The 15,206-nt window shown below is 38.1% G+C and overlaps 1 protein-coding gene across 1 annotated transcript in view; it reads left to right on the top strand.

The window, feature by feature from the left end:
* sorcs3 (sortilin related VPS10 domain containing receptor 3) overlaps positions 1-15,206 on the top strand; it is a 665,522-nt gene that overhangs the window by 360,582 nt on the left and 289,734 nt on the right. The window contains exon 4 of the mRNA XM_062976280.1: positions 2,754-2,912. Coding sequence (XP_062832350.1) covers positions 2,754-2,912 — 159 coding nt within the window. The remainder of the gene's footprint in view (positions 1-2,753; positions 2,913-15,206) is intronic.

Here is a 15,206-nt window from a genome sequence, read left to right as displayed (position 1 = left end):
ACTGTTAAAACATTTTAAGTTTGAAGCGTGTGTATTCCTTGCAGTTTCAGAAATGTTATGAATCCATAGACCTCTAATTTACCAAACCTAATGAACCATTTTGTGGTTATTTCCATAAAGAACTAGATGATATAGTCATCCTAACTGTATTTTATGAGTTTAAGAATCCCTAATGAAGACTCAGTAGTCATTTACCATGCTTTGGGGCTGTGTTTAAGGAAGAAGTAGAGGTTTGCTGTTATGCTGTCTATCTTTTTTTATGTATCTCTTCAACACTTAATGGGACATATTGCAGGCATAAAAATACTGTGCAAAGTGATATTGAAACTGATTGCTAGTTTTATTTAACACAGAAAAGCCATTTAGTTTTTTATTAGAATCAGCCCTCCATCAATAACTTGCTAGTTAGCATTCATCTGGAGAAGGATCCCTGGTTTACTCAATCAAATTCTATTTGCTTTCGATTCTATGCAATATCTGTTTTTAAATAATGCTTTGGCTCTTAAGAATAGGAAATTCATGAAAAGAAAGTTTCCCATCTACTCAATAGCATCTGTGTTCAAGCATAGGTCAGATTGGTCTCCTGTAAATATGGGACACAATAAGTCGGATAAAAGGAAGAAGGCATAGAATACTTGCTAGCAGGAACAAAATGAGACAATTTTCTTCAGTGTAAATCATGCCAATATAAAATCAGAATACAAAGCCAAGACTTGCACATTTTAAGTCAGTGAAGGTATCTCCATGCTTCAGAAACAAGAGTCCTGTTCTTTTTATGGTTTTTTTCCTTTGTTTCCTAAATTTCTAAGATAGCAAAATTTAAAATAGTTTTGAATGTTTCACTCCACGATATTAAAAAAAACTGAGAATGAAAGGAAACCCCCATAAGGGGGCACAATTCTTATTGTGTGGGGTGATTTCTCTTATTTTTTCCCCTTCCCATAGAAAGATTTTTGAGGAAAGGATGTGAAACTTTCCTAGCATAGCTTTAATTAATTTAACACTTAACCACTGTCAGATTTCCAATGCTCCCTTCCTACAGGAGACCCATGTTTCCAATTCCTATAGTTTAGCAGCCCCTTAGCATTCTTTAGGGGATTTGGAGCCTCTGAGTGGGTGCCAAAGGAAGGAAAGGATAGTTGACACATAATAATAATAATAATAATAATAATAATAATAATAATAATAATAATAATAATAATTGCAGCCCAGGAGCAAGCCATCAGAACAATTGCAATTAAGGCCAAGATCGAAAAATCAGCTGATGACCCAAAATGCAGACTGTGCAAGGAAACCGAAGAAACCATTGATCATATCCTCAACTGCTGTAAGAAAATCGCACAGACAGACTACAAACAGAGGCACAACCATGTGGCACAAATGATCCATTGGAACATATGCCTCAAGTACCACCTCCCTGCAGTAAAGAACTGGTGGGATCACAAACCTGCAAAAGTATTGGAGAATGAGCACGCAAAGAGACTGTGGGACTTCCGAATCCAGACTGACAAAGTTCTGGAACACAACACACCAGACATCACAGTTGTGGAAAAAATGTTTGGATCATTGATGTCGCCATCCCAGGTGACAGTCGCATTGACGAAAAACAACAGGAAAAACTCAGCCGCTATCAGGACCTCAAGATTGAACTTCAAAGACTCTGGCAGAAACCAGTGCAGGTGGTCCCGGTGGTGATCGGCACATTGGGTGCGGTGCCAAAAGATCTCAGCCGGCATTTGGAAACAATAGACATTGACAAAATCACGATCTGCCAACTGCAAAAGGCCACCCTACTGGGATCTGCATGCATCATCCGAAAATATATCACATAGTCCTAGACACTTGGGAAGTGTTCGACTTGTGATTTTGTGATACGAAATCCAGCATATCTATCTTGTTTGCTGTGTCATAATAATAATAATAATAATAATAATAATAATAATAATAATAATAATAAAGGAAATCCAGCATGTCTATCTTGTTTGCTGTGTCATAAAATAAAATAATAATAATAATCTTTATTTCTCTATCCTGCCTCCATCTCCCCGAAGGAACTTGAGGCCAGGCCCAAAAACAAGAACAAAACATGAGAAGTTAAAACTTATATAAATAACTAAATAAACACTATCAACAACAAATCAAATCAAATAAAACAGATTAAAACACAGTAATACAATATAATACCATAATAACCAGATAAAAAGATAATAATCCAATCCAATATAAAGAGCCAGAACAAAAAACATTTAGGTTTTCTTGCTGACTCTACTTGATAACTTGAAACTCTGCACTTACCCAAAGCATGAAATAAATTCTTGACTACACAATGGAATAATGCAATCTCTTGCAACAGAAAATGAATAATATCTTCATTGCATATCCCATAAACACTAATTATAAATCTTCATCCCCACAAAATGTGTACAAAATATGTGAGTCCTGGCTTCTGAACTCAGATTCTCTTGGTTTACATTTGATGAAAATTATCCCATGAGTATGAAATCTCAATGTATTTTTCACATGAAGTCTTTCTTCAGTGATGTGTGTGTGTTCAATTACATTTTCTTTCCTGAAGGTAATCCATGCTTATGCTCTTTGCACAGTATTGTAGTTTGACACTACAATTTATGTTGTGAGAAACTCTCTAGGAGTTCTTCTTGGTTAAGGTACATAACAATAATCTTGGGATAATATGTGATGCATTGTTAAACCTGTACAGTCCTTTACCCTGGATTTTCTTTCTTCTTATGTAGATAATGCTATTGAGCGATCCTGAGGTTGAAAGCAGCATATTGATTAGTAATGATGAAGGGGCCACCTACCAAAAATATCGACTCAGCTTCTACATCCAAAGTCTCCTCTTCCATCCTAAACAAGAAGACTGGATTCTAGCATATAGTATTGACCAAAAGGTACACTTCTATCTATCTGTCTGTATGGTTCTGCTTATCTACCTATCATTTCTACTTTTTATCTTTCTCTCATCTATGCATGCCAATTTCAGATGTAACAGTAAAACTAACTGTAGTGATCTTCAGTTTCATACACAACCCCTCTGAGCACGCCTGAAACAATATTCCCCATTGTTTGGGGGTATCCATATATTCATGCTTGTGTTATCCTAGTTTACTGTGAACAAGCAATGCCTCTACAATTTATCCTTGGTACAAGTGGGTAAAACTCACCAGTAAGTTTCTTGATATCTGAACTTGAAATTCCAATTTGTTTTTTCCAAAACAATACAAGATTCAAAAATTCTGTCTAGGGAATAGTTTTGCCAAGGTGAAAATAAAATGAATAAAAGCCAATGGTGGTAGTGGTGCACACAGAAAATTTATGTTACACAAATCAGCTGTAGAAGGAACTTGACAGATTGCTGCAAAGCTTCATCCAGTGTTACCATATTCACATGCATCAGGTACATCCAGCATTGAAAGACATGACTAGTTCCCCATTGAGGATACTCATCTGCAATACCTTTTCTTTTCTTTTCTTTTCCCTTCACACACATACTTCCCACTTTGCCAGATGACTTTTAATCTATGCAACTTAAAATGTTCAGCATGCCAAGAGGGAAAATCAGGGTTTACTGAAGCAAAAATAATAATACAGAAAACTCATGACCACCAACCCCAATTCCCACTCTAGTGGTATCTCTTGAACAAATTGAATCTCTTCCATCATATTCAATCTGGGCAGCTGTCAACACTGTGTCTACTACTGTTGATTCCATCTGGAATATGTTGGAACAAAGTGACAGGCATGCCTAAGGTAATATTTCTTTGTAAGGTGGACATCACTGGGTTTATTGAGATAGAAATTGCACACACAAAACTTTTGCTGGATGAGAGGACCATTGCAAGACGTAGTTCTGAAACTATGATATGAACAAAACAAATGCTTCAATAAAATAAAATTGCCTGGAAATTTACAATTTTACCCACAAAATCATGATCTGTATGTCTTCCATTGCCTTTCATGTTCAGACAGCACACATAGGAAGTTGTCCTTTTGTTCAGTTTGAATGCTGCTTACTTCTTACCTTATGATAATGTTGTAGCATCTTCTCCCTTCATGGACATCCCATAGAAACTCAAGATGCGGGGAGGAGAGAAGCAAGTGATGACAGCAACTGCTTTTTTCTGCTTCATATTCCATGTGTTGAGTTTTTGTATCCACAGGATACTTACACAATATGAAAATTCATTGTGAGATAAATGATTCCTCTTCTTTCAATGGAACTGATTCTGAAGGCTTTTCACATGAAGGATTGAAGTGTTAGATATATCCCTTGATAATGTTATCAGTATCTGTATCACTATCTTTGATGTGCCCGTTTGTCTGTGCAGTAAATGTGGGCTATGCATGGAAGCGGGAACATGAGCACAAGATCTCTTCATGTTTCACTGCACACTGTTCTACCTGCAATTGCTCTTTCGGTTTCTGTGTGCATACCAAAGCCCTCACAAGGAATAGGGGAACATTTGGTTCAGCAAGTACATTTGTGAAGGGCAAATGTGAAGGGCCCTCATTAGTGGTCAATTGAACAATGTGTGTCAGTCTCCTTTGCTACGATATACCATAGTACCCAGATCTTTCTGCTGCCTGACCTAAGTAATTTAATATACTTCAAAATATATTAAAGTGTTCTGTTATCTACTACCATTGTAACCATAGATAATAACTTGAATATAGTCTTCACCTTGTTAACAGAAGGCTTCAGGTGCACATTGCTATTTCGTTGATGATGCCATGGTGACATTTGCAGATGCTGTGCCACTGTAAATGGGAAGCCCTTTTCTGTGCCAGGTAGTTTCAGTATGAAAGGACATAGTCAAATGTCAGTCCTTTTGCAAGCTTAGATGTGCAGTCTAGGAGCTCTGCAGTGCAGGTTAAAAGATCCAGTATATCCATTTGATGCCAATAAGTGGTTTCATACAGCTTTTAAACTACGAAGAAATTCTTACTGTATCTGTAATTTCCTTACAAACACCTTAATAAGCTGACAAATGATGATTTGGAAGGCATGTGATATTTGGTGATAATTAATGATAGGACAGGTTTGTCTGCCATACTACACTTATCTATGGGGGATACATTCCAAGACCTTCTTGTGGATACCTGCGATCATAGCTAACCCTATATTTTGACTATGCTTAGGCCAGAAACATACCATAAAATTGCACTGGATGACCTAGAGAGGTCCACAAAACACCTCTTGGAGTACAGGCAAGTGAAACTCTGGATATCAAATCCATGGTTTATGCTGTATTTATTTATTTTATTCTTGAATGGCACTGATTCTGTTTTGCTTTTCTACAATGAAAGCTGAGATGTTTTTGTGGTACAAGAGTCTGTATTATTTTGCCACCACTAACTAAAATGTATAGAACTTTGAATACCATAATTAGAATGCACATAGTAATTTATTATGAAGCCAGAAAAGTCTAATAAATAGTTATTACCAAAGCACCTGCCACAATGTTGCTAATCAAAGAAGTTCTAAAATGAACGAGCTTGGCAATCAAAGGTCTCATCTTCCATTAAGCATATTCATCATCAAGATTCTTCATTAATCTTCATAAAAATCACCTATGAATTGCTGAATTAGATGTTTGAGATAATATGGCAGTATGCCATTTCAACACACCTGGTAGTCAATCTCCATCCCAACAAGGTCTTCCCAGTAATCACAGCATCATAATTTGAAAGTCTAATTCCATGATGCAGTTGTCATGGTTTGCTAGATGGTATAATGCTTTCAGCAAAATGGGTTGCATACGCAAAGAAAAATTAAGAAAAAGTCTTCATAACATTGCTATTTTATTTTTTCACAAAAATCTGTCTATTTGCATGAATGAAGACATGAGCCTTAATTTTCAGAATTGCTTGCCTCTCTGGACCATTAGTAACAGTGATAATTCTGTGTTAAATAGCTTCAAAAGAGATAGAGATGTTTATGTAGGGGCTAAGATGGTTTGCTTTCCCCTCTTCTATCACCACCACCACCAACTTCTTTTCCTCTAGAAAAATCTGTTTCAACATGTTTCTCTTCATATTAACCCAGAATATGATCTAAGTCAATGGCTGGAATCCTGAATTGTTTTTTTTTCTTTTCTTTTTTAAATTTTTATTACATTCCAACAATTAACAAAATTAAGCGATGCATGTCTTATTTCAATATACATAATACCAAAAGTAAGTAATGCTTAAATGACATTTTAAATGATCCTTTGGAATCCAAAGGAATCCTGAATTGGTTAATCCCAATTAGGGTAGTTCTATTGACTCAGTTTTGGAAAGGCAAGCCAACAGGCAGGTTTAGTCTCAATGAGTCAATGTCTCTACTCCAGTTGGGATTTAAAATAGGATTTAGGCCAATGTTAGTTAAATTAGATCCTATCACACCACTAATATATGACATGATCTGAGATTTTCCTGAGTTGCCACTTGAATATCATGACATTCTGACTTACACACTTTATCCATTCAACCCTATCCTCAAAACTGATTTGCACCAGTCCACCCACCCGTGCCCAGAAACTGATTGCTATGTCAGGTTCATTGGTTGTTGGTTCAATGGTTGCCTTATACTCTAGTATAATGCTGCTGTTTTATGATATTGCTTTATGTATCTAGTGTATTATTTTAGCTATGTTGATTGTTCTCATCTTATTGTAAAAACATTCTTCCAAAAGTTCATGTGGAATCTCTTTCTGTTAATTGGAATCCATCAGTTTGTTCCATCTTTTACTTTTATTTATTTATTTATTTATTTATTTATTGAAAATTTTTTTATTATTTCTTCATACAGATAACAAAACAATACATTGCAAACCTTTGCCATCTAAATGATAACACAAAAACTGATTACAAACTTTATGGCTGGGATACAGGTTCCAATTGTGATTCCCTTTACCATATATCTTAATTAATTACCCCTTTAAACCCCTCATCCCACCCACCCTCTTCCAACCCCCCTCCCACCCCCATCTGGGTTGCTTGAATCAATACATTGATTTAATTGTCTGGAAGGCCTGATTTAAAGTTTTGTACCTATCTTTTCCTTCCGTTTTGTCGATTAAACAAGACCATTTCCTATGCCAATCTTGTCTTGATTGAGTATTCAAATATTTTTTTTTTCATGGATGAAATCATTAATTAAATATTCAGAAGATACGACCACCAGGTTTTCAGGTCCCACCTTGTTTTATCTTCCCACCCTCTGGCAATTGTGGCATGAATAGTGGCTATCATAAATTTTTAATATATCTGACCATTGGTTGTTCCCCTCCTTTACCTCTATGTTAAGGGACAAAAATCGAGCTTTATCCCAATATAACTTTTGCTCTATTATTTCCTCTATTACTGCTCTAACAGTATTATAGTATTTTTGGATTTCAGAGCAGTCCCACCACATGTGGGAAAAGGTACCAATTTCCCCGCATTTATGCCAGCATTTGTTAGAAATGTTTTTCATAATGTGAGCCAATTGATAAGGGGTCCTGTACCATTTTGAGATTATTTTCTTTTGTGTTTGTTCCATCTTTTACTTGACAGGTCCATAGGTCTCCATTATGCAATTGGTAGATGTTAATCGATTTTTCAAGTTACAATAAACTGTGTAGACTTCAGCAGTGAAATATCTATGTTCATAATGAAAAATAAGAGTATAGTTTTAACTTTCCCTGTTCTGAAGTGAAAATCAGTGGGTAGCTTTCCTGCATTTCCTTGGAATGAGTAGGAATGTGAAAAGGTATTGCTTCTAAAATATAGGGCTTTAAATCTTGGCCTACTTCCTTATTACATTTGAGAATGAAATTTTTATCCACTGGGCGAGTATGCTGAGAGTTTTTGTGATTTTTTTCAATTACGTTTTGCATTTGGAAATATTTTTGTGAATTTCTTTGAAGATTTAACAACCTGCACGCATTAGTGTTGCTAATGAGGATGGGTAGGTGGGTGGGAGATGTTGGAATATTTGACTTTTTTCAATGGAGGACAGCACCTGATATAATGAAATACATTGTATTGTTAATAGTTTCTTTTTCCATACTATTCTCCACATGGTATGGGAATTTATTTATTTATTTGCCTCATTTGTATACCTCTTTTCTCCCCCATCAGGTACTCAAATCAGTTTCCAACATAAGGCAAAATTAAATGCCTTACAAACAAAGACCTAACACAATAATAGTAACATAGGGTTGTTGTGTGTTTTCTGGAACATGGCCATACAGCCCGGAAAACATACAACAACCCAATAGGAACATACAATAATTGATTAAATCATAAAACAACAACATAATTTAACATTAAAATGTAGAATTAAAAAACATATTAATATAATATTAAAATCATAGAATAGTAAAGTTGGAAGAGACCTCATGGGCCATCCAGTCCAACCACCTGCCAAGAAGCAGGAAATCGCATTCAAAGCACCCCCGACAGATGGCCATACAGCCTCTGCTTAAAAGCCTCCAAGGAAGGAGCCTCCACCACAGTCTGGGGGAGAGAGTTCCACTGTCGAACAGCCCTCACAGTGAGGAAGTTCTTCCTGATGTTCAGGTGGAATCTCCTTTCCTGTAGTTTGAAGCCATTGTTCCGTGTCCTAGTCTGCAGGGCAGCAGAAAACAAGCTTGCTCCCTCCTCCCTATGACTTCCCTTCACGTATTTGTACATGGCTATCATGTCTCCTCTCAGCCTTCTCTTTTGCAGGCTAAACATGCCTAGTTCTTTAAGCCGCTCCTCATAGGGCTTGTTCTCCAGACCTTTGATCATTTTAGTTGCCCTCCTCTGGACGCTTTCCAGCTTGTCAACATCTCCCTTCAACTGTGGTGCCCAAAATTGGACACAGTATTCCAGGTGGGGTCTGACCAAGGCAGAATAGAGGGGGAGCATGACTTCCCTGGATCTAGACGCTATTCCCCTATTGATGCAGGTCAGAATCCCGTTGCCTTTTTTAGCTGCTGCATCACATTGTTGGCTCATGTTTAACTTGTTGTCCACGAGGACTCCAAGGTCTTTTTCGCACACACTGCTGTCAAGCCAGGCGTCCCCCATTCTGTATCTTTGATTTCCATTTTTTCTGCCGAAGTGAAGTATCTTGCATTTGTCCCTGTTGAACTTCATTTTGTTAGTTTCGGCCCATCTCTCTAGTCTGTCAAGATCGTTTTGAATTCTGCTCCTGTCTTCTGGAGTGTTAGCTATCCCTCCCAGTTTTGTGTCGTCTGCAAACTTGATGATCGTGCCTTCTAACCCTTCGTCTAAGTCGTTAATAAAGATGTTGAACAGAACCGGGCCCAGGACGGAGCCCTGCGGCACTCCACTTGTCACTTCTTTCCATGATGAAGACGACGCATTGGTGAGCACCCTTTGGGTTCGTTCGCTTAGCCAATTACAGATCCACCTAACCGTAGTTTTGTCTAGCCCACATTTTACTAGTTTATTTGCCAGAAGGTCGTGGGGGACTTTGTCGAAGGCCGTACTGAAATCCAGGTAGGCTACATCCACAGCATTCCCTGTATCGATCCAACTCGTAACTCTATCGAAAAAAGAGATCAGATTAGTCTGGCATGACTTGTTTTTGGTAAATCCGTGTTGACTATTAGCAATGACCGCATTTGTTTCTAAGTGTTCGCAGACCACTTCCTTGATGATCTTTTCCAGAATCTTGCCTGGTATCGATGTGAGGCTGACCGGACGGTAATTGTTTGGGTCGTTCTTTTTTCCCTTCTTGAAGATAGGGACCACATTCGCCCTCCTCCAATCTGCTGGGACTTCTCCCGTTCTCCAAGAACTCTCGAAGATAATTGCTAGTTTAAAATTGCTAGATTACAATTGCTAGATTAAAATCACATAATCCAGCAATTATGGTCCAGGCCGTTCTGAATGTCCTATCTATTGCACATAATCCTTGATCATTCATTATATTGCTTACTGCCCAAAAGCTTGGTCCCATAACCAGGTTTTTACTTTTTTTCTAAAGGCCAGGAGGGATAGGGCTGACCTAATTTCATTGGGGAGGGAGTTCCATAGCTGAGGAGCCACCACTGAGAAAGCCCTGTATCTCGTTGTCACCTGTCACGCTTGCGAAGGGTGCAGGACCGAGGACAGGGCCTCCCCAGACAATCTTAAACTCCAAGATGGTTCATCGAGGTTCATGTTCAGACAGGTAAGCTGTAAGAATTTCTAGTTGAAATCCTGAGTAGGATTTTTTTTATTGTGCCGCAGCTGGTTGCTGACATTGTTTTTTACCTACTTCATGGTATATAATGTTTAAGCCTGTTATCTGCAGATTTTTATTTGGCTAATTGGTTAAGCATTGCTTTTATGTCAAACTGGTGGAATGCAGGCAGTTAGTGTCAACTGATTCTCTTTGAACTCTTTTGGTTACACCATGTAGTGAAATAAATCTACCCATTTCTCGGTCATTGCCAACTTGAAGGGACATGTTTGGTTTGGTTTTTTCTCCCAAGGTGACTTTCTCAGGAAAGAGTGCCATCCAATTCTACTTAGGCAATCCCTTGGGATTCTCTGATCTTTTGATGGGATCATGGTAGGATAAATCATAGGGTCAGTATCTTGGGTTTCAAGCCCCAAAATCAAGTGTAACTGGATTTCTGCTAGCAAATTTGTCCTCACCTGTCCCATTTGCTACTGTGTCATAGGTCATTGAGTTATTTCACTCAAATCTTGTGTCTGGCAATGTCGTTTGGGTGGGAGGGCAGAATCCTAATCTGGTGATCCCTCTGTCAACCCTGTTTCATAGGGAAAGTGTTCTAGAAAATGGGATGGAAGAAAATAACAGCAATCTCAATCAACAGAAGGCCATTTTACTCACCATTTTATCCTTATTAGTAGGGATGACACCCCAAATCAGTCTTTGGTATCCATGAGAAGTCCTAGGTATCAGTGGTTACCTAGAAACCACTATAGAGGGCATTATTTAAATAGTACATGTTTGCTGAAAGTTTCTCATAGTCTTGCAAAACTGTCTCAGATGTTTTAGTCATTTGAATCTCATTTGTATCCTAGGTATATTGTACACAAGAAACTATAGCTAAACCCCTGAAATATAGATCAATGTGTATTTTAATAGTTAAACAAATAGAGATAGTGCAAGGAAAAAAATAACTTGATGAAAGTAATATGAATGGTAAAAGATGAGTTCTTATGCATGCCTCACAATGTTTTAAATGAGTTTAATCTTATGAATGTAACACATGTTCTAGAATATAATTAATACCAAAGTTGGTGTTGTAAATTATCTTTTGATTGGATTATGATTATTTTTGTACCTGAGTTATAGCAAAAACAGAAAAAGAGACTGAAAATAGAAAGTGACATTCTCACTATTTCCATTAAAAAGTGTTTACTCCCAAATCTTCCATACTGTCTCTGCAAACTATCTCAAAGGAAACAGTAATAAAATTGTACTGTCTATTCTAGTGATAACCACTAAATTGCAACAAAATGTCAACCATGTAGAAGTAGCAAAACTCCATGCAAAATGTGTGTGTAGGTTTCTAAGGATCCAAGCTCACTTTCTACCTTATCACATGCATAGAGAGAAGCGTCTTCTCCCCGTGTCTCTCCTCTGCTGGCACGGAGTCATGTCGAACCCATCATTTGACGCAGGGCTGTTTCTGGCAGGTCTCTGTGGGGCAGAGGAGCCAAAGAGGAAATGGGGTACAGCAGGGAAACATTGTAGGAAGGGAAGCCACATACCCTGGCAATATGGGAACACACCGAGATGGCTCCCTACATTGCCTCATGATTTTCCCCACAGTCCCCCACTTTACAAAGGGCCATCTGATGAGTTTCTTAATCTCAGGCTTTGGAAAAAAATCTTTTTTTTTTTTTTGGATGATTCGAATTCCAGTGGGGATCCTGACTAGAGAATTTGGGAAATCATAGTTCAAAAAGTAACTTTTTCCCAACTTCTACTCGATAGTCATTACTAGTTAAATATCTGAAATGTTTGGGATCCGAAGTATTCTGTATTTTCATTTTTTTTGAGATGTTAAAATGCTTACATATGCATAATGTTATCTCTTGGAGGTGGGACCCAAGTCTAAACACAAAAAGCATGTATTTTTATATACACCGTATAATTTTCAACACAATATTTTTTACTATTGTTGTGCATGAAAGAAAACACTGTTTCAGACATCCATGTAAATGATTTTGGAGTTTGGAGTGTTTTGGATTTCAGAATTCTAGGTAAAGGTTACTCAACCTGTTTATTTTTCTGCTTTAAACACATTTTGCTATATGTTTGTATTTGATATTAGTTTTACAGTGAAGTCCTATACATGTGTAATGTATGCAGAAATTTTATTGTTGTTTATTTGTTCAGTTGCTTCTGACTCTTCGTGACTTCGTGGACCAGCCCATGCCAGAGCCCCCTGTCAGCCATTGTCACCCTCAGCTCCTTCAGGGTCAAGCCAGTCACTTCAAGGATACTATCCATCCATCTCTGTCTGTACTGATCAATTTTGTTTTCATGGCAAGAATACTGGGCTGGATTGCCATTACTTTCCCCAGGGATCGTATTTAGTCTGACCTCTCTGCCATGACCTTCCCGTCTTATTATTATTTGAGAACACAGAAATGCTGGACCAGTCTAACAACTATCATGTCAGAGAAGCTATTGAAATCCACAAGCATGTGGACAATTTCAACAGAAAGGAGGAAACTATGAAAATGAACAAAATCTGGCTACCAGTATTAAAAAAAACCTCTAAAATCAGAACAGTAAATAAAGAACAATACTCTGAAAACAGAGGAATTCCAGACATGAATCAATCAGAGCCAGCTAACACCTCCGAACAAAGGATTCCCCCAGGCAGGAAGAAGCCAGGCCTTGAAGCTGGCAAGGCTATTAATGCTAATCAATGTGATTAATTACAACATTCATTCTGGCCTCCAACAGACAAGAGTTCTTTCACCCTGGGCATTTCACAGATATATAAACCTCCTTTGCTTAGTTTCCAATATACCTCACAATCTCCGAGGATGTCTGCCATAGGAAATGTCAGGAGAGAATGCTTCTAGAACATGGCCATACAGTCCGAAAAAACACACAACAACTCTATCCTATTGAATTCAGCGGGTCTTACTTCCAGTACATAGGATTGAAGCCTCATTCCACTGCATGCCATGACTCTCATTCTGGCTGGACTTACCACCATATATTTAATAACAGAATCAATCTGCTAGAAAATTTACTGTTAAAAAAGCAAATTCCAAGTTCAAGAGTATTTAACAGCAACTTGGGGTAGCAGTTTCGTGAATATGGTAATCATGCAAGGAATCAGAATCACTTAGCTTCATTTACAAATCATGAATATGTAACGGTGCCTTTAAATGAAAGGATAACTAAAACAGAAACAGTGTTTGCTCAATTCATTAAAGAGAAGACAGTTTATCACTCCCATTTCCCCCCCCTCCACCACACTTCCTTAAAGAGCAGCCGTATGCAAATACCAGGAAATCAAGACCCAATGTTAATTCTTCAGCATGATGAATATTTTTATAGCCCTAATTAGCTCTAGTCATTTAGTCTTGCAATTTTCCCCAATTTAGCCAATTTGAAATGAAAATAGATGCCTTGATTACCAAACTCATTAGCAAAGGAGCACCCTTTTCCCCAACTGGTTCTCTTTTAGTGCCGACACCGACTGCATCAAGTGTAGGGTTCTTGTGTTGTCAACCACTGCAAGTGGAATAAACCTTAATTGTTGGCACTGTAAAATATTTGTATCACCATACATTCCATTGCAGTGCAATCCATCACTCATTAAATGTAACAAAAACATCTTTTTAAATGCTTTAATTAAGTGGAGTTGCTACTCTAGGTATAATTTTTATAAAGTCAGATGTCACAATTGTTTCCATCGGAAACATGGAAAGTATTAAGGTTGGCAAGCAGAAGTATGACTTTGCATTTATCACCGCGATTATGTTAATGCTGGAAGTTTTAAAGGAGGATGAGGAATTTAATTATACAGCTAGCAACCCGATTATTTTGAGACGCACCAGAATGCATTCTGTCCTAGCATTGCGCTGAACACTGGATGTATGATTTGCCATTGCAAACAAAAGGAACTGACTATGCAACTTGAATAAGATTAATGATTTCTTTAATATGGTAGCGAGTCCCTACCTGTTTTTGTTATCCTTGAAAAATGATTTCTTGAGTAGTATGAGTCAAGTCTGCTACTAAATCCCTTATTATGGCCCTTCACATTTGTGGGTTTTTTCTTTTGCAGATTTGATAATTCATGGATTTGATTAAAATGTTCTTTCTTGGAATATCTAGGTTCTCCAGTGCAACTTTCTCAGACATTAAGCATAGAATCATGCTGGGGGACCTTGATACTCCTAGAGCAGGTATGGGCAAACCCAGGTCTGGGGGCTGGATGTGGCGCCTTGGGTTCTTTTCTGAGGCCCTCCTCTCTCTCACCATCCTATCTTCCTTCCTTCTCTCTTTCCTTCCTCCTTCCTGCCGTCCCTTACTTCCCTTTCTCCTTTCATACTTCTTTCCCTTCCACCCTTTCATCCTTCCTTCCTTCCTTCCTTCCTTCCTTCCTTTCTTCCTCCCTCCCTCCCTCCCTCCCTCCCTCCCTCCCTCCCTCCTTCCCTCTCTCCCTCTTTCGCCTTTCCTTTTGTCTTTCCTTCTTTCTCTCTTTCCTCCCTCTCCCCATTCCCTTCCAACCTTCCTTTCTTCCATCCTTCTCTTCCTCTCTTTCTTTCTCCCTTCCTTCTCTTTTTCCTTCCTCCTTTCCGCCTGGGAGATGTTTAGCTCAGAGAAGAGAAGAGAACGTAGAGTCCCCTCAGGAGCTAGGGCAGGTTATAAATTATTATTATTATTATTATTATTATTATTATTATTATTATTATTATTATTATTGTTATTATTATTATTATTGTAGAGAAGGAACATGAGAACCGTTTTTCAAGATTTAACAAGGTGTCACATTGAGGAAGAAGGAGGGGGTAAACTGACTTTCTGTTACAGTAGAGACCAGGGCACAAGGCAGCAATGGTTTCACATGGCAGAGAAAGAGACTGAAAAGAACTTCCTGTAGAGTGGCCTAGGCTGCCAGGGAGTGTGGTGGGGTCTCCTTCTCTGGAGGCTTATTGGGAGTACTTTGATTGCGCCTTTTTGCATGGCATGGGGTTGGACTGGATGGCCCTTA

This window comes from Anolis carolinensis, chromosome 3, assembly GCF_035594765.1.
Source record: "Anolis carolinensis isolate JA03-04 chromosome 3, rAnoCar3.1.pri, whole genome shotgun sequence".
Lineage (NCBI taxonomy): Eukaryota > Metazoa > Chordata > Lepidosauria > Squamata > Dactyloidae > Anolis > Anolis carolinensis.
The sequence above is the reverse complement of the archived record's forward strand: the minus strand, read 5'-3'. Positions and strand labels throughout refer to the sequence as shown.